Consider the following 27,169-nt stretch of genomic DNA (forward strand, 5'->3'; position numbering starts at 1 on the left):
GACGTGACTCACCATCGAGATTTGTGTGTGAAAGCGCCATATATGCACACGTTATGCCATACGACCTGGGTAGTGATTTTGTAAATCTAAAAACTTTAGAACACTGATAAATGCTTTATCCCTCCCCCCCCCCCCAGTGTTTGCTCCATGACAACAGTTGTAGCAGGAATTTGCTCTGCCTAGATTGTTAAAACATCTGTTGCTGCCAGTGTTGGAACTATTAAAGTATCATTAAATGGATCGCGTCGCTTCAGCAGTTTAGTAAAACAGTTGTTTTTGTCTCATCGCTGTGTTGCAAATGTTCCTGTTCACTTCACAGATGAAAACAGACGCCAATGTTCCTTTTATTCAGGAACAATACACAGCTATGGGAGTGAAGTGCTGAAGTCTCTAGGTGTGGCATTTGCAAAGTGTAGGAAACACTTCTGCGAACATAGGAACAAGCTTTAGTTATATTTAGTTGTGCAAACAGGGTTGTTTGGGCCCAGATGCACAGCAGACTGGAGGTTGACGAAACCGCGCAGAGCCAGTCGGGTAGGCTTGGATTTTACTTTTGGATCTATGTGCCCTAATGGGAATATCCGAGAAATCAAAGACCGATCTTAAGACATCTCTCGTGGAAAAAATAATAATGCAGGGAGAATATTAAGTGATGCAGGAGATGCAGTGATTTTGTGCAGCTGCCATAAATGGCGACTTGAGCAGCTTGGGAGTTGTCATGAAACAGCTGAACTCCCCAGTCTTCGTGTGCCTCCTCCTGGCCTGCCTACACCGTTTCATCAGATTGATATTGCTCCCCTATAAGTCCTATGCGCTCTTTATTAGGTTGAGCCCTGCAAAATGGTCGTCACAAGTCTTTTTCCTGTAATAGTCATGGGAAATTTCTGGTCCTTCGACGCAGCCTACTTGTAGGATGTGCATCATATTTGGCTACATCTTAATCAAAAGTTCCTATTACCTATGACTCGATTCCTTCAGCTGCTGATGGTTGTGTGTACTCATCATACCGAAGCGCCTGTGACCGTTTGTGTCACTTGGTGACTGCTAAAATACTTCCAAGGCTGGTGGCCCGTCATTATTAAAGCCTTGACTGGGATGACAGTTTGGAGTCTGAAATAGTTTTTGAGGGACTTGCACCCTTTCCTGGAATGGGTGCTGAGAACATTGCTCCTGTCGAGTATCTGGGAGCTTGTTTGCCGTTATCTCCTGCCATTTGTTGCCGCATTTAAGGAGTTTTTCTTCTTTCCTGAAATAGGAATGGAATAATGGCTGTAGGGCCAATTTGATTGAGATCCTTATTTTTGGTGAAGAATTTGGAATACCTGTTTTTTATGGATGGATTGAGCTACCCCATAGTGCATCAGTACTTTTGCTTGAAGGTATCGATATCAGTTCCTTAAGATATCAGCTGCTTGTCTTGCTTTGAACATGGAGAAAAGCAATTGGAAAAAGTGGTCCTATTGTTTTTGCTGCCTGTACAATGTGCCAGCAGGGCAGTGAGCTATACTGATGAAAAATGTGAGTAGAGCTTTTCTCTTCAGACAAAACAACTAAAGGAGACAACCCCCTGCTTGCATTAACAGTAGCTCTGTGCCTGATTTAGTTCTTAGTCTGTTAAAGATACTAGCGCAGGTCCATGTTATATTTGTGCTACTCAATAAATTACTTGAAAGTGTTTTTGAATTGGTCAAAGGCACTCGAGCCAGCTGGCATAGACTGGAATTTATTCTCAATTGATCTATTTCAAGCCAAAGTTAAATTAACAGAGCAAGATGATTTGAAATCCGCCTCACCTCTGTCTGGATGTATTAATGATGGCAATTACAGAAAAAGGTTCTTTCCTGTTGCTCCTACGTTAAGCACATGTAGTGCCTTCTCAAGATCAGCTGCTCTGTGTACAATATGTTCTTTCTCTGCTTCACTGTCATTAGCATGATTTACAGACTTTACAAATTTCTTTAATATAGTTTACAGATGACTTTCCAAGACTGTATTCCAGACCTCATTAAGATGGTTTTGTTCGTAAAATTTCCAGTTTTATTACTGGTCATAGTGCTTGAACTAATTAAGCATATATGTCAGATCTTCTGCTGATTTGCAGCTCTTAATTAGATTCTTATTGAAAGGTGCCTTTAAAATCCAGTGTCTTGGACATGTTCAGCTGTAAAGAGATCAGGCATCCTGGCAGGCCAGTCTATCTTGGCTCTTTGCTGGAGTTGACTAGACTTGGAGTTGATTAGGGTTATATTTGCTGAGTGCCAAGTGTCACCATGCTGTTTCAACAGAATTTGGAACAGCAGCAGCTGCAAAGGCCTCTGACATTAGCAAGAGACTCTTGAAATGGCAGTTCTTTACATTCATTTACACATGACCAAACCTGTTTAGTTTTCCAAGGTAAGTTGCCATGTCAAGATTTTGTATACAAAGTAGAATTTGTGGATTAGTGTAATCAGACGGGATGGTGGTGCAGCCGTTAGCTGGGGCCCTGGGTTCAGTTCCCGGGGTGCTATCTGTGTGGAGGTGGTGTGTTCTCCCCATGTTCATGTCTGTTTCTTCCTAGTACCCCTGTTTTTTCTTCAAACATCAATATTGATAAGATGTCTTATTTTATATTTCTGAAAATAGCTTCACTAAAACTTCACAGTATCTGTATAAAAGGTTATTGTAAAACTGATTTTAACTTAATTAGGATGTGGCACCTGCACATTTTCTTTTTTGTCTTTAAAGTATGCATGTAGATTATTGAACTCTTTTCAGGCAATGTTATTTCAGATGATACCATTTAGTCTTTATCATTTCTATTTTCTGTGCAGTGATAACAGAAAAATCATGTTATTAATTTGAGGGGTGCCATTCTAATTATAAATAAATATTGATTTGATAATTAAAAAAAGCTATCAATGGCATCGTTGCCTGAGCAGGCACCTGTAGGTCAGCTCCTGCTTTCTGTCTCCGTTGTAATGCTCTATACTCGCTTAATATACATGAACGGATCAAGATGGAATACGGCAATGTGCCACTTTCTCTAAATGGGATTGAAAATTGTGGTTTTCACTGCTCTTTAAAATTTCAAACAAAGTATGTTTTTTTTTAATTTAGTATGCGTTTATGTAGGTGAAGTTTTGTTATAAATCTACAGGGACTCCAAACCTTTTCCACATTAATGGGATGTTTCAGTGACCAGTGATAGGGATTCATTGTGACCAGGTGCTCTTTGTCCATGTATAGATGCTGAATGCTTTTGTAGATTCAACTGTCTCACTAAGCAAAACAAGACATCCCTGGTCCACAAAACACTTGGCTGGGGAAAGTCTCCTTCAGACACTTTGGCTACAAAGGGAAGCAAACAGTTGTAGAGCCCTTATAAGCATTACTGAGCTGCCACAGCTTCCAGCGGCTTTCAGATCAGAAAGTTACAGAGGACCTGTAACCACATGCAAGTGTATTTGCTTTTGTGTTTAACCACAAAGAAGTTTCCTTGACAAGCACGAACCTCTACAGTCTTACCGGACCACTTGCAGTCTCTCTAAATGGCTGCTTTTATGGCCGTCAAACCTGTGCTTTTTCATGCAGGCTGCACTTGGCTTCACAGCTGTCAAAATTAAATGAATGGAGAATTTTGTGAAATAAGGTATTTGTGTCTTTGTGTAGCATCTAGTTACACGCCATTATAATAAAGCACTAAACATAGTATTCTTAAATTCCACTCTGCGTTTGTGTATCTTCACAAACAGTTGGCAGTTCAACAGAGATAATGCCATGTATGAACACCATTTCCCAGGTAGTGTTTGAGATGTACAGAATTCAGATTTTATGATTAGAATGCCCCATTTTAACAACTGATTAGGTCTTATTTAACATGAATGTAGTGCTAAAGATTTTATATTACAATGTGGTTTGCATACAGTTTCTACATTTGGTTTGTTAAAGGACAGTGTACTCGCTGGTCTGCACAACTGGGTTAGTAAGACCAGTGTAAATCAACATTTCTCTGCTGTAGTTTATGCACTGGCATAAGTTATGAACCCGTGGCTGAACTGGTGGAGGTAGTCACATCAGAGCAGAGGAGCTGCGTGTTTGCGCTGGTGACCAAAGCTCCTCAATGTACAGCACAGAACTCCCCGAGTGCGGCTGGGGTTAGGGTTGTGTCGGCCCTTTACAAAGAAAACAGCTGAAAACAGCCCTCCGCCTCTCCTTGATTATATATTCTAGTTTTATCACACCCTTCAGTATGAATTTTTACATGAGAATCCACAGGTCCTCTAGATTTGAAAGAGGTTTCTTTCTGCCTTTTTGGTATTTCTTCTCCTACACTGAACATTGCTTGTATTTTCTTTCTGTTATAAACATAGCCAAGGTAATTTTTTTACATCTTTTTATCTCCTTGTCACTTGACAGCATATATGCTTGCACCAGTACGCCTGTACCGCTAGGTATCTCTGAGGGGTCTGTGCAGTTGTTCCTCTGTGGAAGCTGATTTGTACCTAAACTTGGGCTTATACAAAACTGAGAATTCCACAACGTTTTTTACTTTTACTGAGTTCTGCCATGTGTTGGACCTGCTGCCTCAAACAAGAGGTTTTAGTGTTGTGTTATAACACCAAGTAGAAAGAGAACAATCCGCTCGGGATTGGATAAATTGTGACCTCGGAAGGCTAGAGATTTTAGACCATATTAAACCCACATTGTTTGAATGCTCCGTCTCCAGTTTTTGTTATTCTGAAATTCTTAGCAGCTCTGCTTACAGCCTGTACCCCCACTCTGGCACTTAACAGATAAACCTGGTAGTTGACTTGGATTCTAGGGAACCTGTGGACACATCCTCAAATAAGAGCAGGCTGTGGTAACCTGGGCATGAGCAGCACCCGATACAGGAAGCCGTGCACTCTGGGGGAGAACTGGACCGGCTAATCAGTCAGAAAACAGTTGGTGCTCGTTCTAATGCTCCTACAGTTTCTAAACTAACGTTTTCTTATAACGTGTCCTATTTCTACAGATGGAGTCCTTGATCTGTCAACTAAAAAAAGCCCTGGTGGAAGTAGTGCATCCCTCAACAGCTCTCCTGGCTGCTCAACAGCCCCCCTGGGGAAAGGGTAAGGAGAAGTCTTTCCTACCACTCCCCCCTTCATTGTAGAACTGGAGAAGGCGCACGCACAACAGGGACACGGCTATTTTCACCCTCAAACCATCTGTCGTGCCGGCGGTCGGTTTGGATAGAATTCGGGTAGTCTAAGAGAAGAGACTTCTTCAGTCCTCCCCCCCCCCCCCCCAACCCGCGCTCATACACACTTATTAATCTCATCTTCATTATTGTCAAGCATGCAAATTACCAGCCTGCTACCACTGAACCATTTCCCCTTACTTTCTAGTTTTCTGTTATGCTAATTAAAGTTATTCTGAGTTTTTAATGGCAAGGCTTTAAAAGAAGCCGAGGATGTCTTGTGATTTTAATCCAGTCAGTCACTTTAAAGTACGTCGGAAATTAAACACAAATTGCTTTGCTGTTACTTAAATAGTCCAGCCTTTTCAGCAAGTTACTTCTTTTGCACAATGTTGGAGTGTTGATAGTACAGTCTTTTTGCTGCTCATCTCAAAGAAGGTGAGCAAAAGGCATGCACTAGTGGATGTACAGCATTAAACATTTTTATTGGTCCATGTTCCTAAATACCCAGCTGGTTAATAGCTTTCTGAGCTGAAAGGACTGGTAGGTCCTGGAAGGTAAGCTCGAACACTTACCTGATTGCCATCTTCATACTGTTATATTTTCATCTGGCGAGGAAGTCATTTATTCATTGGTATGAATGGACAAAGGGTTGTATAAAATGGGCTTTTAAATAGCCTGAATTTTCTTTTCTTTTTTGTTCATGACAATATTCCCAATGTTTTGTTTCTTGCATCATAATCGTAAAATGGTTAAAAAACTGGACAGAGATGTACCTTTTAGACATGCATTTGGTTTTGCCTCGCTTTGAATTGCTTTCCAAGAAAGCAGTTGCACCTTCATTTAAGTGCTGTAAAATATAGGCTTTTGATTTTGTGTATTGGGTAGTGTTGCCCAGTCCTCCTGCTATGATTTCATTCTTGGATAACCATAATGCACACACAATTATGACTGACTAAGGTGCTGTTCAGTTCTAGACTTCGCAGTGATCTAGTTTCTTTTTATTGCCTGTTTTCTTGATTAAGATCAGGCCTGCACTGAATTCTTCAGAACTGAATTTTCATAAAAGCTTTTAAACTCCTTGCCTTCATGATATTTGTTTGTAAACTGATACATTTCAGATGTCATACAATTTGTCTGTGTGCTGTTGTGATTTTTGGCATGTCTTAATGCCAATTAGTCAGGTCTGCTTCTGGAGGCGTGGGCCCATTCTTGTGCATGGATAAGCATTAATATGTTTGCTACATGTGTTTCTTTTAAAATTGGCAGTCTCACGTTCTCCATTATTTAGCAATATAAATGAAAAATAAATGAAATGAACATTTTAGACGGGACTGAGGCAAAAAAAACGAATTTAAAAGAGCAATCTCAAGATATGTTTGCGAATGTACACAAGATCTCTGCTGCACAAGCTATAAATAAGGACCTCCATCTGTTCACTCAAATATTTGCTTGAGAACGTCTTTGAGTGTGCATGTTTATTTTAATGGCAGATTCCCTTGAAATAGGTAAAATGTTGAGTATGTTAGGCCAGGCAGCTGAGATGCAGTTGGCTTCCAGCTGCAGTGTAATTGCCGAGAGGTAAGTGAAATTGGTTGCTCCAAACTCTTGGCTTTAAAAAGGCTTAAACCTTAAAGGTAAGTTTGAAGAGGTAGACAGGTACCAAAGATCTTAGAAAGAATTGTGGGAACACATCTTTTTATAGAAATGTAATGCACACAACATTTATATAGCAGGGAATAATTTACTGCTGTGTTTGACACTTCATCATATGGGTTCATGCATTTTCTTAATTTTAAATAATCCAGCATTTTTACCAAAAATTGTTTCCTGTGAAGTTTGAGGTCTGCCCACAAATATTGTGATGGCTCACAAGTTTGTTGTAGCCAGGTCTGATATTTTAGATTAGGTTAACTTGTTGCATTTTGACAGCCTATGCCAAACCCTTGTTTAGTACAGTGATGTACAGTTTACTCAGTGACGTTCGGGAGTGCTTTATCAGTTCAGCTGTAATGTTTCCTAGAATGAATAATCAAAACTGCCTGTGGTGTTTAAGGATGTCTTACTCTGATCTTAGTTGACATGGTGGTTTTCATTGTTGAAAGGCTACCTGATGTAATAGCAATTTTATGCTGAATAGAAACATAATCGAATAATTATTTTCAGCATATGTTTGAGCACACTCGCTAAACTGTAAGCAATGCAGGTGACCTGCTCGTTTCTGCAACATGCTTCTAATGTTGCAGATCTTGTGGTGCGTCAGGTGTGAATTGCAACATAAGGATAAGAGAGCACAACCTTACCAGCTGTCATCTTTTTTTATTAGCCTGTTTGTACAATATGCGCAATCATGTGGTTATGTTGGCTCATACTGATAACAGTCGCACTAATCTGTCTGCTCTACAACACTACACCTAGAGTTTACTCATGTCCCCATGACACTCCATTGCAGTTTGGCTTCCATGGTATTGGGGATGTTTTTTCCGTTAATCTTTCATTTTTTTAAGGGAAACGTTTCACCTTATCACAATCCAGAAAAACATTTTAGCCCGCCACGCAAATCCAAACATTTTTTAGATGTTTCTTTTGCTCGTTAGGCCTTGCACACCTAAACTACCTTTCCATTTGTGCTGACGTAGACGTGAAATAGTTGTTGAGGCTGCCCTATGGAGTTAGCGGGTATGAAAAGTTTGTGCACACCTGTCGTGGTTCCATGTTTGCCTTGCAGCTTGCTACTCTGCAGCAGGTAAATTATTCCCTGAAATGAGCCATTCAGAATGAGTGTATGTGTGTATGTTTGCATACGTAAGCAAGTTGTAACTGTAAGTGTAACATCCTGTATCACTTGGCTTACTCTTTTATTGCTGTACTTGTTTAGTGGTAACGTCACACTAGCAAAGCGCTGTGCTATACTGGATACTAATGATTCTGTAATTCACAATTCTGGTGCTATTTTCAGAAATTTCATGCAAGGCTTTGCTTTTCTGCAACGAGAAACATCCCCCCTTCCCCCCCTCCCGAGACTGGCAGACGGGTTAAATAATTTGCTTTCTTTCTTATGTACAAAGTTATTTTCTTTCTTTCCTTTTACTTAATTTCTTTGCCCTGAAGCTTTTTTTTTCCCTTTTGGATTGTTTTGTTCATTTTGGCAAGCACTTATTTGTAAAACGAAACAAAAAAAACGCAAAAATAAACTTTTAAAAAAATCTTGAGACTTTTTTTTCTAAGCACACGTAAACTCCCCCTCCCCACCCCCCCAAAAAAAAGTGATGTTACCCAAGCAAGGTCTTCTAATAAAGGAGTGGCCACACCCTACCTTCCCCAACCCATCCTTCCCTAAAGCTGTGCAAGCTCTGCTTACACCAATTTCCTTCCATTCAATTAGGCGCCCAGGGAGAGCTGACCACAACTATCGAGACGGACATTGCCGGGATGCAGATGGGCTGCCTTCAAGAAGCTTGCAGGACGGGATGAGGGAGAATTACGGCCACTCCACCCCTCTTAAGCCTCCGCTAGCTCACTCCCTTCAGATCAAAGAGGATCTGCTCAGCCGGAAGCAGCATTTGCATCCGACCGCTGTCTCCCTGTCCAGCCTTGAGTCGGTGGGGCTGCTGAGCCACGGGCAGCACGCCGTTCTCTCTCGAGAAAGTTCCTGGAGCAAGCCGCATTTTGACAACCACCTGAAGTTCAAGGCAAACAGTGCACTTAACGACCTGAAGGACCTGCCCTTTCTCCTGGAGAACTCTGGCGCATTTTCAAAGAATCCGAGCCAGGCGAAGCTACACGATGGGAAAAGGGACCACGGACACTCGGCTCCAGTGGATCTGAAGATCCCTCAGGTCCGAGGCATGGATCTCTCCTGGGAGGCGCATGCTTCCGACCTCTATGGTTACGGATCCCTGGTGGTGGGCCCTCACTCGGAAAACGCCCTCAGCAAGAAGCTGCGGGCCATCCTTCCCAAGCAGAATCGGAGAGGGGGTGTAGGGGGAGCCCTGGATGGGGGACAGGATTTCTGGGGGTCTGATGTAGAACAGTCAACCTCTGGACAGCAGTACCCGACCTCTGACCCAGAGGGGGACCCGAACTCCAAACAGCCTCGAAAGAAACGGGGGCGCTACCGGCAGTACAACAGCGAGATTCTGGAGGAGGCGATCTCAGTCGTGATGAGCGGGAAGATGAGCGTGTCAAAGGCGCAGAACATCTATGGGATCCCCCACAGCACACTGGAGTATAAAGTCAAAGAGAGGCTAGGAACTCTGAAAAACCCTCCAAAGAAAAAAATGAAACTGATGAGGATGGAAGGGCAAGAGGTGGTGGCTGAGTCTGACCCTTCTCCCAGGGGCGAAGGGTCACAGGGGACAAGCGATGTGAAAGATGAGTAAAGTAAAAGTTGGTGGGGCTTCAGTAGTGCCAATTTACTTTGCAGTATCTGGGTGAGCACAAACGCAGGAAATAACGGAGAAAACTGGAAAAAAAAGTCAGATATGCTAATTTTACAGTGTTTTACTTCCAGCACTGTACAAGCATTTTGGTTCCTCAGTTTGCAAACAGATGCATTGAAGCCACGCGTTAAGTGACACCTAAAGTTTTAGCGAAGCAAGATTAGTTAACCCCCTCCCTCCCCCTTCCCCCCTTTTCTCCCAAGTGTCTGAACCCAATATACAGAGAGGACTTGGCAAGTCTGTGGGCTTGGGCATGGGGTGAGGTGTTGTAATGGGTGGACCACTAGGGATGAATGCCTTCTACGGGAAACACACAGTAAAGCCCTCCACACCCCCCTTTTTAGCAAAACAAAATTTGTGAAAAAAACACTAAGTTAATTTCGGTGGACTTTTATGAACCTGTACATTTCGCAAATTCTGAATTTTCATGGACCAGTTCCTAGTATTGTCACCAGAGACCCAGGATTTTGCGCAAAACCCACACAAGCAAGTTGGGTTCCTTAAGGATTTCTGTTAGGCTCTTTCCTTTGTGAATTCAACATCACTTTTTTTTTTAAAGTCTTTATTAATGAAGTGTACACACTTGGTATATAGAAATTCATTCAGGGATGTACTTCTGTGTTTTTCAAAGACTTCTGTTCTCTCTTTTTATTTTTGGGGTTTGCTTTTTGTTTTGCACTACATGCTCTGGTCTTGTGCTGTCAGGCTCGGCGGCCTAGTGAGCACCTGGCCAGCCTGATCGCCTCTCCGCTGCTGTCTCAGCGCTCTGCACTTAAGGGCTGCAGGAGTCACTTTTCTTTCTTTTCCTATTGAGTCTCTTTGCTGTTTCAGGATTTCCCTTTTATTTAGGGATATTAGTCACCTGAATTGCAGAAAAGCCGTCGTTTTAGTGAAACCCACATCCAGGGATTGGTTTTTAAATCCGTGATTTTCCCCCGGCCTTTCCAGTAAAATCGTAAGTTACTTGTTGACGGATTTTGCTGAAAATGCTCCAGTAAGGGAAAAAAATGTCGATTTCATCTTAGGCTTTTATTATAGTTATTTCTATCTTCATGTTAAGATAATTTCCTTTTGAGCTCAGGGTAACTGAGAGAGAAGTCTATATATTCTATATTTTTAAACATAAGACTCTTTCTGCAGGCAGGTGAAGGACAGTAAAGGTGTGTAAAGATTTTCCAGGAAAAGAAAAGGAGAGTCTAGCTCGTCCAGTGGCTTAAAGTACAACGATGAGAAAATTGAGGGGTCCAGGGATGGGGGAGAGGGCGTAAGTGTGTCCATGAATTTCTGAAAATAGCACTTTTTAAAAAGAAAATGTGTGGTGGTGGTGGCTGCAGGGGGGAGGGGGGGGTCAAAACACAAAAGCTTTAGTGTCTGAATAAGTTGTGAAAGCTGCAGCTCAGACCCAGACTTTCCTTGAATTACCTCTTCAGCAAACGCTAGCAGAGATGGGAGTTTCTATCAGGCGTAGCTTAAACAGAGCCCCTGTAAGCCTATGAAATAGGCAGATGTAGCGACTTCCCCAGTGGAAAGACTTGGGGGCATCCTACAATAAATGACAAAGGCCCTAAAATCCTGCTTGTTTTTTTTGAAGAAAAAAAAGCAGGTAAAAGCAGTTTAATGAATCAGTGCTTTAATGCTGCTTTAGTACTTAGTTTTGTTTTTGAAACACCCTTCCTCCAACTGCCTGGTGCTCACCCAGTCTGAAGTGACAAACACAATCATAATGCAGTCGATCAGTCTTCAGGTATATACTTTGAATCTACCCTCAAACACAGCCTTTCTACTACCAGGGCATGGATTCAAGAATTTTATCTTGTTTGTGATAAGTTTTTAAAATAGGTATTCAGTATCAAGGTTTTTTAATTCTGTATCGCGTCCATGCACATAAATGCATAAATACACACTCCGAATATTTACAATTTTGTTTTGTACCCAGTGGAAGGCACCGACACAATGCTGTGTTTGTGTGTGACCCTATCCAAAAACAGGTGCACATTCTTTCACAATGCGTGCAGTGTGTTTGTCTGACAGTGACAGGGATTAAATGTACAGCTATTTTAAATCTTTTGAAAGCTTTTGAGTAATGAGTGTCACGGACACCGAATATAATAGTTTGGTGTTCATGCAGGGCACAACACAATTTTGTGCTTAGGCCAGTGACATTGTTTTTGTAGAGCAAAGCCAGTTAAAATGTTATTGCGCTTAAACACAGTGTATGTGTTCTGTACATTTGACTTTACCACAAAGTTATTTCCCCAGTTTGAACACAAGATAAGTGTTATATTTAACACAGTTTGTATTAAATATATGGACTTGATAACTGGTCAGTAACCACATGGCTTCGTTATTCTGAGAGTCACTGGAAAGGGGCAAGGCTGAAGGGAATACTGCAGTAACCTAGTTACTTGAAGTAATTCAGTATCCCATTTACAGGCCTGTTCAGATCACCTGCTAGGTGAGAAGTTGCATAAAATGCCTAAAACACTTTAGTAACGCACAGCATTTAAAGTGTATAATTGGATTTATATTTTTTTCATCATAAAAGCGTTTTTTCAGCGTTTTTCATTTTCTGAAATGAAATCCTTCTGTAGATCTAGACCTGTTTTAAGATAATCTTTATTTTTCACTTTAACAAAGCACTTAAGGGAATGATTTTATATATGTGTAGGGTTTCAACACTTAAAATGGGCTTTTAAAACAGAAGATTGTTCCACAGGAAAATGAGTTTGGGCCAAGCGACCTTGAACCGGAACATCCCCTTGCTCCTTTAGAAACCATGCTAGAAACGTTTGCAATTGTCCTGTTGTCTTATCCTAATATTTACACGTGGTTGTGTATGTGTATGCATACGCTGTATTCATATTGTGAGAGCCACAATGTTACTCCAAGTCTTACCTTCCACGGACTGAAGGCACTTATTGAATGTGGTGTGCTAGTGCTGCGTTAGTTAGAGCACTTACAGGATAGAAACAATTTCCCTGTCACTTTCCCGCGAACATGAGAAAGCTGGCTTTCATTGCCTTGCTTACCAAAGTCCAAATTAGGCATTTTGGCACGGCTGCAATTTAGCAACTATGTGCAGTTCTATTCTATACAACACTTTGTTTTTGTTGTAGTTTTGCCTATGGGGTAACAGCTCCCCCTGTCCACAAAATCGCCTCCTCTTTCCTCGCTATCTCCAGTCAAACCTCAGAAAGCAGGACCATAAACCTGCTCTTAGCACAGTTCCTGAGAATCTGTGTTAAAATGAATGTAATGATGAATATCTTTCACACTTCCAAAATAAGCAAAAAAAAAAGTGGCAGGTAAAGCATAAAACAAAGTACACTTTGCTTGTGTTGCACAGCATGTTAAGATGCTCTTTTCTGAAATTAAAACTCTTGGCTATGTGGTTTTGTAGCCTTCAAAATATCTCAGGATAGTAGAGAAGCAATATTTGTCAGTTAGAGAAAGCAGACTTGACTACCTGTATTTTAAACAAAAACAACAAAAAACCTAGCTTTTTACCACGTAAATACCTCAGTCTCGGAAAATATTCCTTTTCCGTGCCTCGTTTCTGTATCCCCGTTCACAAGCTTCTGATGAAGGGATAGACTCTGCTCTGGGAAATTTAGCTTCCTTTTTTTTTTTGTTCTGAGGATGTTTTGCTTGAAAATCTAACTGACCAGTATGTGCTTCCTACTTTTTTTTCAGAAAATGTTGCAAGAACGAACCATCATTCACTATGGTATATAAAACATTCTGTGCAGCAATTAGTTATTTGTGTCTCTCTTAGCCTTTTTTCCCTATTTATAATGTTAGAGCTCAGTACAATTCTGTGGTGGTTACACCACTTTCTTTTGATGTTTCTGCAACTAGTTTGCCGTACTGAAGTAAAAACCAAATGTGCCTAAGCAGGCAGTTCTTTGAAATATTTAACTGTAGGTTTTTCCCAGTACTTGTGTTAAAGGGGCACTGAGCTCTATATAAATCTGAAATCAGAAGCGGGCCCTGTAGTTGTAGACAAGGGGTTGGCTATTTGTGACTGTATGTAATGGAGGCTTCTAATGGGACAGGTGGAACAGTTTATTCCCCGCTATGTAGCTGTTTGTAACCCCACGTCGCAGTGCATTCCAAAATCTTTTATTTTAGAAAGATCTAAAGTTTTATGTTTGTGAGTATAAAAAAGTCTTTATCTACCTAAAAGTCTTTATCTACCTTTTTAAATTCTTGCAGTTGTAGCATTACACATTGAAACTGAACTGTTTTTTTTCCTCCTGCCATTAGCCCTGAATGGCAAACCTTCAGAATACCTGTATATTCTCCATCATGGACATATGAAGTCTTTCATATTAGCCACATATCTGATTCACAGTTATACCTCAGGTCATTCCTCCAGAGCAGCTGATTGTAACCACATCTTGACACACACTGGGACTTTGAGATTTTTTTTTTAATCGGTGAAGTGGTGTATTTCCACAGGTATTGACACCTTTCAGTGCAGCTGATCAAGTCTAGCACACAGTCTTGAAACAAAACTTAGACACTACCACTTATGGCACACATCAGGGATACACTGTAGTGGACTGGTTATTTCCAGTAACCGACTGTCTGCAAATGTTGTAATTTAATTGCTGTAATGAGAACTACCTGATGTAATGTCAGGAGTCTGCTTTAGGTATACTAAAGGTGAAATGTACAACTAGGCAAAAGCTTATATTATCTTTGTAATTTGTTTGCCGGTTATGTAAAAACAAAATACTGTAAACTGGGTACTTCTCCCTTTGTACAAGACCTAATACTGCTATATTGTAGGTCTTGTGCTGTGCCCAGTCCTTAAACCCTGCCGTGACGAACATCTGTTGCTGAGATTATTTGAATGCAGCTTCGTTTTGTGTTGTAAGGTTCAAGGTGAACCAAGTATTTGCATCTTTGAAAGGTCTACTTCACTGGACTTCAGCGAAGAACCTAATAGCTAAAACACCTTGTGCAAAACTGCGGTTATAGTAGAATTTAAAGGCAAGGCACACCAAGGGAAAGCCCATCTGAAAGTGAAGCTGCTGGTGTCACCAACAAGTTTACCAATTGATTGATGTCGGTCACCTTCCGAAATTACATTTCCCTTGTGGGGGGGTTCTGGGATATGACCGGGGGGGGTCTGCTTAAGTAGATGATCCTCATTTCTCTTTATCGCTGAAAAAAGTCATGACTTGTTGTGTAAAGACCAGTTGCTGTCCTTAAATGCTCGAAAGTGAACTAAAAACAGACAGATTGAAGACCTAGTTCTCAGGCCTGTGGTTTTACTGTTTGATCCCCTGCATTGATATTTAGGTATCGTAAAGGCATGAGTTCATGGTGGGGGCTGTTAAATCCTTCCCCTTTTATACACCTTTAGAAAGTGATTTGTGAGTGTGTGACGTTGTGCCTTCATCTGGTTTCATCAAGTAGAATTTAATGTACTAATTAGCACTTTTTGTATCTGGACACTGCTACGACATCAGTAATGGCATTTATTAAATGAAGGCATTTACATGGTGGACCTAGGTCCTCAGTTTATACATTTTCTTAAATCCCACACTCTGTACTGGCATTATTCTGACTTTCTAAAACCGTTTTAGTTTTAGATCCTTAGTAACTTGCCAACACTACATCATGTAATGTGTCAGTCCATGTTAATAACTGTCATTAAGAAATAGCTAGATTATGTTCAGAGTGCCTACCCTTTTTAGTTTTCAATCGAAAGGTTCCAGCTCTTCGCTTCTCCCTCAGCAGTTTACTGACAGGTCGCATTCATGACCAGTGACCTGTTCAAGAGTAAGAATTTTATGTCACCCTGCATTTAGTCAGTTTCAACATCAGTGAGGGAGAGACCATTTCTTGGACTCTTGGTGTTTAATGCCATAAACACTGATATATTTTTAAAAGGAATGCCATGCAATATAAACAAGTAAAAAGGTTTGCTGTATCAGCTGAGGTGTCTGTTTACTACGAAGACTGAATTTTGCTCACCTGAAAAGAGCCTTCACTTGAAACTTTGCTTACAGTAGCCATTAACCTGGGGGGTGTTCAGTTTACATAAAGCTAATTCTCTAGAGCCCGAGGAGTCATTTTATCGTAGGTGTCCTTCATCAGTAAGCCCTGATTGTCTGCTTCATGAGGCTGCCGTACTCTGCCTTACTGATGTCTGTAGCGTGTGTGTAGACCCATTTGTCTAAACAGTCTGTGAAGGAGCAAATGAACCAATTTTGAATTTCTCTGCCCAAATTTGACTTTCACTTAAGAGGTAAAGGGACTAAACTGGGCTACTCTGGTCCGTGTTAAGACAACAATCCGGCAGTTAGGCTCACAGGTGAGGGTGTGCCTGTCCTTTAAACAGATGAAATTGTTATCTTTTAAAGCAAAATGAGGAGCTTCTCGTGGTTATTTTGTCAAACACTGTTTCTTAGCAGATGTCTTTTTTGGGGGGTGGAAGGGGCTGGGCTCTGAAATGTCTGTGAAAACTCTAGGGGAGTTTGATTTTAATTGGATGTAAAAAAACTTGACGTGGGACTGCTTTTTTGTCCGATTTGGTAAAGTGAAATTGCAGGAGGTTTAGACATGCGTTCACTCCTCCCCCCTCCCCCCAACTCCCAGTTTTTCTAACTGCAAATCAGAAATGCTGCTAAAATGGAAGTTGTAGTTGTAGCAACAGAACCGAGCCAACCAAGTGCTTGAGCTGGTTTAATGGGACAGGCGTAATGCAAACCAAAAATATTGCAGATGGCATGTGCTTGCAGGTGCATTTATTGAATGTTTCCTTTTTGCAAAATAGTTTTTTAAGAGCCCTTAGACCCAGAATTAAATTGCTCTTTTGTGTCTCTCATGAGGATCCCCTCTCGTTACCTTTTCCAAGTTAGTAATTCCTTGTCCAGTTATAGTGTAGAATAGGGTTTACTACCTCACACCCTGCTTTATGTGCAGGAAATCCCTCTGTTTGTCAGTTCAATATAACCTGAAAGAAGTTTCTAAAAACCTTTGGATAAAATGAGGAGTACAGAGATGTCTAATTAAAAAAAAAACATAAAAAATACATCTGTTAAGGTATGGTGTAAGTCACTCCTGCGTTTTCATTTTGTTTTGATTTCTTGGAATAGAGACTCAACCTTTGGCAAGTGTTTGTAGCATTTAACTTGCTGGGGGCTAACGATTAATCAGCATTGCATTTCTGCAGGCAGTCACTGTTGTCGGATTGCGTGTTTGTTATGGGGTGGTTCCAGCTCACTGGGACACCAGTTTGAAATTCTGTGTGCTGCACCACCTTTTATGTGATTTTCAATGTTATCTTGCAACTTTTGTGAACCTGTAATGCCATTTAGGTCAAATGTGCTGTTTTTTTTTGTCTTAATTGCTGTCTGACCGCAGTGTCATACAATGAAGATGGCACACCACAAACAGTGCTTACATACTCGCACCCTTTTTATTTTTTAAAAATGACAAAGTCATGGGTTGTATTCCGTAGGAGTTTTTGTTCACTTTTAATTTTTCAAAACTGCTTTGTTTTTCAACAAGAAAAAAAGTCACTTGCTTTGCCCATCACCCAACACACATGGTTTATCAGAAGTGTAACTGGTGAACGTCAAGGTCTGAAAAATGTTTTGCACCTTTTAAACAGTTCTTAAATCATTAACAGCCTCAACAGAAAACAGTTGGCTTTCCAGGAAAGGACCATGTTCTGTTATTGCCAGAGTGATGTTTCTGTCCAGATTGTTTCATTTCAAGTGAATAGGACCAAAATGTTTGTTCTTTTTTTATTGTTCCTTAATCTGTACCTTATGACCATGTATATTAATTCTTACAGTAAAGGTTTTGATTTAAAATCTGGGTTAATGACGACTAGTTAGGGACATGGAGCTTAGACCAAGCCCCTCTCTGAACTGAAAGCAATACTGAAGAGACTGATGAAAATTCTGCATTTGGCTGTATGAGTATTTTATAGGTCCTGTTAAAATTTCATGAACTCTCATAAAAGCTGCTGAATAATTTAAAGGACACATTGTAAATGTATGATCTTTGAGACATATAGGAGGGCTGTATTAATTTCTGAGGCTTAATGCAAGTGGTCATCACTTCACTTGTATTTCTCCAGCCTCTTCATTTTTAAGAATAGACTCAAAGTTGACAGTAAGTTTTACCAGAAATGGTTCCTGCAGAAGTTGGTGTGCATTGGAGTGAAGCAGTTTTAATATGCCGACTGCTGAACAGCAGTACCCTGGCAGAACTGTTTGTCTTACAGCTGCTTTAGCAGGCCTAGTAAGGTGTAGAAAAGACTGTGGTTAGTTTGATATGTTGGAAAACAATGTTCAGAGCCTCTCATTCCACATACAAACATCTTGCCCACTCAGCTCAGTTTTGTAATAAATGAATTCAGCCTTTCTGACAAGTGCAAGAGTCTCGCTTTCCTGTATACAAAGCATGTCTAACCATGCAGAGCAAGGAGCTGCGTTGAAAAGCTTGGTACAGTAAAGGGACAGAATTTACAGTGCCCTTTGTTTATGGTTAAAATAGAGACACAACTCATGCCATTTCCTTATGGGGAAGAATAGGCTCTATACTACTTTAAAATTCAAACCATTTCCAAAACCCATTGCATGGTGCTTGATCCTTGTACACGCTTTGTAAGGCAGGTGTATATCTGGTTCATTTGTGGCTCACCTTTTGGGAGGTTATTTTCAAGCACTCTAGATCATCAAAACATTATGCAGAACGATTCAGTGTCGCCAGATGAGGTGGGCGCTTAGTGAGGTGCTGCTGTGGAAGGGTTCAGTTTTATTTCCATACACACCCATCCAATAGTGATGCTGGGGGGGGTCTCTTTTATTGCTGGTGTGTTGCCATGCGTCTTGAATGACCTAAAGGTGATCCTCTCCGTGCAGAAAGAAGAAAGTGATGTGAAGTGTGTATGTGTAAACACTTCGTTAGTTGGGCAAACCCAACAATCAAAACAAGAAGAAAGTGTCCTGATAAATAGGTTCTGGCCAAAGATTATCCTTATAGGTTGGGAACCAATGTATGTTAAAGCTGAAGGCTGTCCTATCTGTATACCAGTTATTAAGCAGCCAAATATCTTGTCAGTGCTTTACAAAGATAGCGTAATAAAACAGCGTTGTAAGGAACAGTGAAGGGAGTGGTATGTAAATTGCCCTCGGCAATGAATGCCATTGAAAGGCCCATAATAAAAGCTTCTTGACTTGCTTTATGTGGAGAATATTCTGGACGGGGGAGTCTTTTCTAAATTCATGGGCTGGCACAAAAGTGCCTTTGCATGTCCCTTGTCACACTCGATTCATAGAGCATGTGCCGTTTCATTTGTCTTTGCAACACAGTATACCTCAGAAAAACCATGCAAGCCCTTGCAATCTCAGACTGGTGAATGAATCTCTTCATTCTCACTGTGGAGCAGCCTTTGGTCATTTGACATTCAGGGCTCAGCATAGGGCTTTACAAAGGCCACTGTCTGTGCTTGTGTCATTGCTTCTGGTTCTCTTCTGGATCACCCTGCATGAACTGTCCCGTGTTGCAAATTTTTTTTTGATTTTTTCATCTTGAATTTGCAGTGTTTGTGTGTCCTGTAGCAAGTACAGGGAAAGGGATGTAAAAGAACAGTATTTCAGTTGTGTCAAAAACGTGTTTTATTTGAGGATGCTATGTTTTTCCTCTATGCGGGCCACTAGAATAATACTGGAATCAGAATTATCAGTGTGGCTTTTGTGTGGCTCTTCTGCAACCACTGAGTAGGCCTTTGTCCTTGGCTGTAAAGCAAAAAAAGCTTTCTGATGGGTGAATAAAGGGGCCTTGGGATAATGTTTTAAAGTGGTGTTATAGTTTCCTGGTTCAATTTTTATAGCCCTGAACAAACCCAGCAAAATCATCACTCTAAAATATTTTAAAATTAATTTAGATATTTTTAACACCTTTTAAAATATCTGGAAGCCTATAAGAGATTTTTTATTGCTTTCCATATTTATTTTGTAAGCTTGGATTCCTGATAGCTTCAGCATCCCTTTAATCACTATTACACTGTATTAAACCATAGCTTTGGGCTAAAGATCCTCAGGATTTTCAAGCAGAATTAAGATGCACCCAGGAAAGTATTCAGAACCTCCTATCGAATTTAACGTGTTTCACAACAGTTTCGCTTTTTGTATCACTTTAATTTCAGGAGATGAGAACTATTTTATCAGTGAATGTAAAAAGTTAGATAACACCGAATCAACATCTGTTATATAGCTATACATAGAATAAAAGTTATATATGTAATTACTGTCAAGCTGAAGGGATACAGTTCTCCCTTATTTAATTCAGGGAATAAAGGTTAGCATTTTAGGTAAATTACTCAGATTTTTCAAGCCATGTTAATTTCCTTTCACAGTCGAATTGACTGAGTCTTTGTAGGGGGATAGTTGTGTAGAAAGTTTGAGTTTAGCTGATAATGAAGAAAAGCCAATCCTGCCAGTGTGCAGAGTGGATCACTTTTTTACCACTGTATAGACAGTATATTTATGAAGAAATGAAGTTGTGGGGTTATGTATATAGTACTAAACAAGTATCAGCACTACCCATTCCAGGCCTGTGTTTCACAGGCATGGTGTATGTAAGGAATTGAGTATCTTTGCTAACAAGCCTTTCCCATTTGCATTTAGGAAAGTACTTTAAATTCCTATATTGTTTGAATATATTTCTTTCGTATATAAATGTGAAAGAGCAGGAGATTTTTGGTGTTATTTTTGCATGTTAGCCAAAATTTGGAATAATGCGTGAAGGTGTTCTCGTCTAAAGTACAGCAGTGTGAGAGAACAGAAGTAATGGTGTAAAGTAAGCAGTGAGATAAGAATCAAATTTAGAAAACACTGGAACTTAAAGTTAAATTTGTGATGTTTAAGGAAATTTGGAGACTGACAAATTGATATGTACCTTAAATTTCAGGCAGTCACTTTTAATTGGCGCACCCAAGATGCGTATTGCTGGTACTGCTGTTTCTTACCTTTTGCTTACGATGCTTTTAATTATTTTTTTTCCCTTGTACAAAGTAAATGTGTGCGCGTGTGTGTGCGAAATCTGTCTGACACCTCCTCTCTCTTTATAGTCCTGCTTATTATTCCATTGTCAGCTTTTTAAAAATCCACAGATTTATGTGTTTACTTGTACATACAAATTTCAAGGCTCCAATCTATCTCACTGTTTAAAAAAAAGAAAAGAAAACCCTCAGGGACATTTTACACTACTCTCACGCAATTCAGGTACTTTATCTAGATTCTGAAGCCTAGCAGTGACTTTTTTTTCTTAATAAAATAAAAAAAAAGGAAAACGTGCCAGAAAATGGTACGTTTTTGTTTTTTTTAAATTAATGAATGTCAATTTTAAACTCAGTTCAGGTAAAATATTAGCCAAACGGTGATTTAAGCTGCATTAAACTCTCCAGCACACAGTGCCTCAGACACTTAAATAGTGGCATACTATTCTCTAACTACTGCTGAACAGATTTGGGGTCCTGTTCTCTGGGCATCTTGTTCCAATTTAATGTGCTTTAAGCAGGTTTAAAAAAAAGTGGAAGCTGAAACTCAGTGCACCGAAGTATTTCAATAAAATTCCATATATGAGTTTTAAATATGGGGTGGGGAATTTTTTGGTATGGTTGTGGTTATTTCTTGTGCTGTAAAATCTGAAACTGTTGGTGAATCTGTGGTCTCTCACATCATACGTGTTTTAAATTGCCCCATTCAAGTTTTTTTTGTAGCTTTGTTTTTACGTTGCAGCTTGTTCCTTTTTACTGACGAGAGCTGCAGTCAGATGGGAGGCCTGCAGTGAAACTGCGTTGGTGGGCCTGTCTGAGGCGGCTGCAGCACTCCTGCAGACCTGACTCAGGTCCCACGGCCAGGCTAGCCTTTTGACAATGTACAGTTTGTCACTACCCAGGAGAATTTGGGCATCAGGTAAAAATATAATGCTTTAAAATACAGGAGCATCTTGAAAGAAGGCAGCTTTCTATTTAATACTGATACACACTGTACCATCAGCTGCATTACTAAGCACAGTAATAACCTTAACTAGAACAAATGTAATTATTTGAATTCTTTCACAGAGCCTCCAATTAAAGCTAATTATTATATTAAAGCTTGTTATTACTGTAAAGTAGGTTTGCGTACGTGCAGTTGAATTTTTTTCAAGTGCAACCTGACTGAATTCTGAGAAATCTGTTTTTGAAATCCTGGTGTAGGAGCCATTAGCAAAGGGGACCAACATTTTTTATACAACGAAACTGCTGTACATTCCTATTCAAAGGGTTCTGGTGGATAGTGGGTAGTACTGGGAAAACATGAGTTACAGCTGCTCGGGGACAAGGATCTGAAAGAACATCAGATTGAAATACGTGGTGACCTCATGGTAGTGTGCTTGAAATAATACACCGTGACCATTTCAGGGTTTAGCTTTTGTTTAAAAGATGTGTATCTTTACTTTAAAATACCTCATTCCATTAGCATAGCTGAAGAACATTTGGCAAACAAATGACCCCTCTTATTTGTTGGCTCATTCAGATGTTCAGAAAACAGGCACTCCAAAACCTTAATGGACCTCATTTCAATATCTACTGTTTACAGTTTGACAGAATTGTATAATTTAATATTTTTCTTGTACTGTAGTTTATGTACATTTTGTTTTTCTTTTTGTACTGTGTGATTTGGACTTTTATTCCAGGTTATGATCAATGTGTATGATGTAGTAGAGCACTTAAATGATCACAATAATTATGTTGGTTTGATTGCACTATTTTTTTTTCCTTTTTGAATGCAATTCTGATTTACAACTGGACTAATAAAAATAAGCTGTCTCCTAATGTATGTGATATATTTTTTTAAAATTTAATTTCTGTGGTCTTTTTTTTTCTTTTGCATTGAACGTCGGGCAGCGCTGATTAATTGTCTTTGTGCATGTGTAAGATTTTACTGGTTACGTTGTATTCTATTAGAAAATGCCATTTTCGCAACACATTTCAGCTGTAACGTTGTGTAAGGTAGTATTCACTGGATGCTAGAATCACTTCTTTTCAAAACCACTATTCTTCTAATAAATTTTGTTGTGAAAATATACATATCCTTGTTTCTGTCATTAATGCGCTGTGACTTCTAGTTCCATATTTTGGCAGGAGAGAAGAATTGCGGGGATAGGCTTTTGTTTGGTTAGCAGTGGCCTTTTGGAACACATGGGCAGAAGCCATTCTAAAGAAGGGGCACATTTTGAAGAACATGAGCTTTTGACCCTACTGGCTGTTACAACAGTAAGAACTTAATGTCAAGCAAGCAGCCAATAGACACCTCTTATTTGTTTGTCATAGCTTTAGAGATCTCTGCGACTAGAGTATTGTGTTGTGGCAACTGGAAGAAGTCTCCCACACACTGTTTTTTTAATGCGTTTTAGAATTTTGTATAGCCGTATGTCAAAGCAACCTTCTGTTGCAGATTCATTTAATTTAAATTGAATGAGTTTCCTTTTGTGCCACAGATTCATTTACTGGGTCTCAGTTTTACTGCCTGTAGGTCAGAAAAACTGCTACTGTAGCTTGTTGATCAAAACTGAACACATTTCCAAGTTAGGATTTGATTAGCGCATTATAAACTCTTTAACATACGTTAACTTTAAACACTGAATCTTGATGCTCAAGCACTGTAGGCCCTTATTTAGCCTGGATGATTTAGTTGGTCAGCATAAACCTTTGCAGCTTCCTCATGTACTGTATTGTATTTCTTGATATTTAAAATGTGTGTTCTTGTCAACTAACCACTTCAGATCAGGTAATACGAAACAAAAGTAATTGATTGACTTACTGGCACAGCAATGGTTGCAGTAAGATTAACTGGACATTTAAGACCGTTTAAACTTGCCAGTGACTGTTTTGTGTTCTGATAAAAGATGGAAAACTGTCTAGTATTTGAAACTAAAAACTAAGCAATTGACAAATCACTTATGAATGGTTTTGTAATGAGCGAATGTTACGACAGATGAATAAATAATGCTCCTAAAGTTAATTTCAGTAGGCTAATATTTTATTTAGTAAAGACAAAAGAATGAACTGTGCTCTTCCCACTTTCAAAATAAAATGAAAATACAGAAGGCCAGAGAACACAATTCTTAATTTGACATGGGGTATATGGCAGCTGTCCCCTAGGCAAAAGGACAATTGTGAATTTCTCAAAAGTTTGTTTGTTTTGCTGAGATGTGCAAAACTCGTCTACAACAGCAATAATAATAACTGGAAACTGTGATGGTTCACTTCTTAAAATTACAGCTGTGTTTTATACACAGGGTTTGTGTATTGAATTGAAAGCAGGTAAAAGAGGCCATTCAAACTCTAGTCCTTTTTCTGGCATACGTGGTTGATATCATTGTATTGCGTTTTCTAAGTAACCCATATTCACAGAGGGCATAAGATTCCAAATGAGAGGCCATTCAGCTGATCTAGCTCTTGTGCTTGCCAAATGCTAAGTGAGCCAAGCACGTTGCACTTCTGCTTTCTGGAGACGCTTGAGTTATCCACTTCTATTACTGTGAAGCTTTGCTCCACACTCCTGCAACCTTCAGGGCGGAGAAGTGCCTGCTGTTCTCGGGTTTTAAATGCACTTCCCCGTAGTTCACACTCGGTTGTCCCTGGTCTGTGGTGTGCTGTGGGTTCTGAAGAACTCTGCCTGGTTGACTTTGTAAATACCTGCTGAGATTTAGAATCCTTGAATAAGGTCCCCTCTGCAGTCTTCCCTGTTGAAAACAAAAAGGATTCGGTGTTCCTAGCCTTGCATTGTAGGACACTCCTTCGATCTCATGAATGTGTCTGGTCTCTGCTATTCTCTAGGTAGAGCTGCCGGCACACAGTTTTCTAAATGATGCATTAATGCTTTTTTGCAACTTGAGCATAATTTGATTTAAATTCTCCAGTTTTAACTATATTCTAACTTTACCTTTTTGTTGCTTCCCAACATAAGAGTAGGGAAATGTCAACGTAACTAGGTCTTCTCATAAGTAGCTTCTTTAAGCTTGGTATTCCTCGTATTAAATATATACATTTTCTTGCATGTTAACACCCTGAACTTTCTGTATTAAATGTAATCTCTGGAGTTTTTGTCTTGATTTTTTTTGTAGTCTTTTTGCATTTCCTTCGCTGTTTCTACAGTGTTTACTGATCTTCCCATTTTGGTATCACCTGTAAACTTTATATCAGATTGTAGATTTCTGAAATCTAAAGACTTTACTTCTCATACAGATCCCTCCAGTTCTCCACTGATTATATCACCCCAATCAGAGCATTCACCTCTTAACTTTAATGTACATGTGTTCATGTGCATTCCCATTCCAAATACATATCTTACCTTGAATGCCTGGTACCTGCATTTTGATAATGTATCTGAATATACTGTATTATACTCTTTGTAGCCATAACTGCTGTTGCTTGTTCTATCATTTCTCATGGTGAATATTATAATTGACTATTCTGTTAGAAATAATTAGTGATCTATTAGTACATAAATGCTGATTATTCTATTAGAATAATCAAAGAGATGATCCAGTAGTGATCTACTCTATAATTTAAATGTAGTAAGTTAATCTTATTCCACAGTTACTTGTTTCCTTTTATAGAGTGACTGTTGGAAGTTTTCTCAAGGGGCTATAAATGACCTCCCTTGTTTCCTTTAATACAACTGTAAAATACTGGCTCTGGAGATTTATCTTGAGTGTTTCTAGTAACTGTTACACTTTTAACTCTTTAGTGCTGCTCCTGTTTAGAATAGAATAGCCTGAGGCATGTCGTCTTGTTTTTTCCCCTTGGTGAACACCTGAGTGAAATCATTTAAGACATCATATTGTGTGTACATATAGTATGGAATATATTAAAAAAAAAACTTGAGAATTTAATACATCAGCAAATTCCCTTTCATTGCGTGAATATTTTCCATTTTTTATCTTTGCATCACTTAAGCTCGATACTGTTCTTTGCTATTGTAATACTGAAGAACAATTTTATATCTTTCAAATATTTTCTCGTCTTTTTTTTTTGCCTTTGCTTACAGTTAATGTAAATGCTTTCTACTTCTGTTTTTCTTAATCATTTTTTTAAACCATCTGGGCCATTTCTTTCTTGGCTTCAATTCAACTTATTTTTGGAATCATTCTTTCAAATGCTGCCTTTCAGCAGATGACCGCATTACATTAGGGATTGTTGGTATGGGATTTAAATCTGTAAATGTCACTTAATCCAATTTTTAAAAGCAGTTCCCACTTAAATAATTTGCGATTGATAAAAGCAAAACTATTTCTTGTTTTTTTCTGTCCACATTTGGCCTGTTCTGCCTCCATTCTGCTCTGAACAACTGTGTTCTGACAGTACTGCTGTGCCCCCATTACCTCAAGGGCTGTCAGTCCTTTGTAACATCTACCAGACTTTGAAATCTGCAGGTGATCTTGAAAGAATCTAGCAAACGCTCACAGCTGTCACTTGTTCTGCAGTTTTTGAAACTTCATTTGCAGCAGTGGTGACTGAAAGTGTGTGTGGAGCTACTGACTACAGCCCAGTTCATGATGTTGTTGACAGACCTTCAAAAGAGAAACTGCATTGCAACAATGGAACCCCGAAACTGACAAAATAGGAATCTAGTTGGAAAAGTCCTTCTCATAGTAATAGACAGCAAGGATGTTAAGTGATGTTTCTTATAGCTTAGCTTGGCACTCTTGTTAGCAAAAAGGCGAGTCTCCAGCCAGTTTATGTCCTGACTGCTGGTTTTCTATCGCCACCAGTGCGAAGATCTGCTTTGACAAGATGCTGCTCTTTTGTAGCAGGAGTTTGTTACTGAAAAAGACCTGTCATTGTCATTTCTGCTTTGCACACTTTATATCTATGGTGTCCATTCCTGGTCCTGTGGGGCCAGTTTCATTTCTTTAAGAGCTAAACTAGCTGGCACATTGGCCCTCCAATACCAGGATAATAATAGTGGGAGTCTCTCCTGTTCAGTATTTGGTTATTTTGAATTTCTTATTTGTTTTAACACCCAGAGATATATTGTTTGTATTATACTGTTGTGCATTTCTTTTTTTTTAATTTACACCACTAATTTTGCTGCACCCAGTTTTCTAAATGCATAATGCAGAATTTTCTTCCTTGCCTTAAATGAAAGCATCAACAGGAGTAGCAGAATGAAAGCACTGATAAACATAATTGCTATTTTTATTAATGCAGTTTGTCCAAACATGAGCATCATGTAGCGCCATTCCAGTAACATGCCAGGGATCCTGTTCAGAATGCATTAGTTATGAGAAAGTACATGTTTTCTTAACTGATGTTCTGAGGGCTGTGTGCACAAGTTTAGGAATAGTTCAGGTGGGTAGCTGCGTCAGCATGTGTTGGCTGCAGAGGAACAAGTAAGAGTTTATTCCATGCTGAAAAGAGAAGAAAGGAAACAATGTTTCGTCTGTGGCTCCACTGTGGCTGTGGTGCCTGAGAGGAGCTGAAGAAATAACCTGTATCGCTATTATTTGACTCTTTTTTGTGTTAAAGAATTTGCTAAATAGT

At 39.5% G+C, this 27,169-nt stretch overlaps 1 protein-coding gene across 5 annotated transcripts in view; it reads left to right on the forward strand.

Moving 5' to 3' along the window:
- lcor (ligand dependent nuclear receptor corepressor) overlaps window positions 1–27,169 on the forward strand; it is a 92,154-nt gene that overhangs the window by 52,240 nt on the left and 12,745 nt on the right. For 3 of the 5 annotated variants that reach the window (XM_088915378.1, XM_088915376.1, XM_088915377.1), the window contains exon 6: window positions 4,997–5,093. In XM_088915378.1, the coding sequence (XP_088771504.1) occupies window positions 4,997–5,093 (97 nt within the window). Of the gene's footprint in view, window positions 1–4,996; window positions 5,094–8,546; window positions 12,898–27,169 lie in introns of those variants that run through there. The other 2 variants (XM_088915379.1, XM_088915380.1) reach the window with 1 other exon arrangement.

The sequence above is a fragment of the Atractosteus spatula genome, chromosome 5 (genome assembly GCF_055471065.1).
Source record: "Atractosteus spatula isolate fAtrSpa1 chromosome 5, fAtrSpa1.hap1, whole genome shotgun sequence".
NCBI classification, from domain to species: Eukaryota; Metazoa; Chordata; class Actinopteri; order Semionotiformes; family Lepisosteidae; genus Atractosteus; species Atractosteus spatula.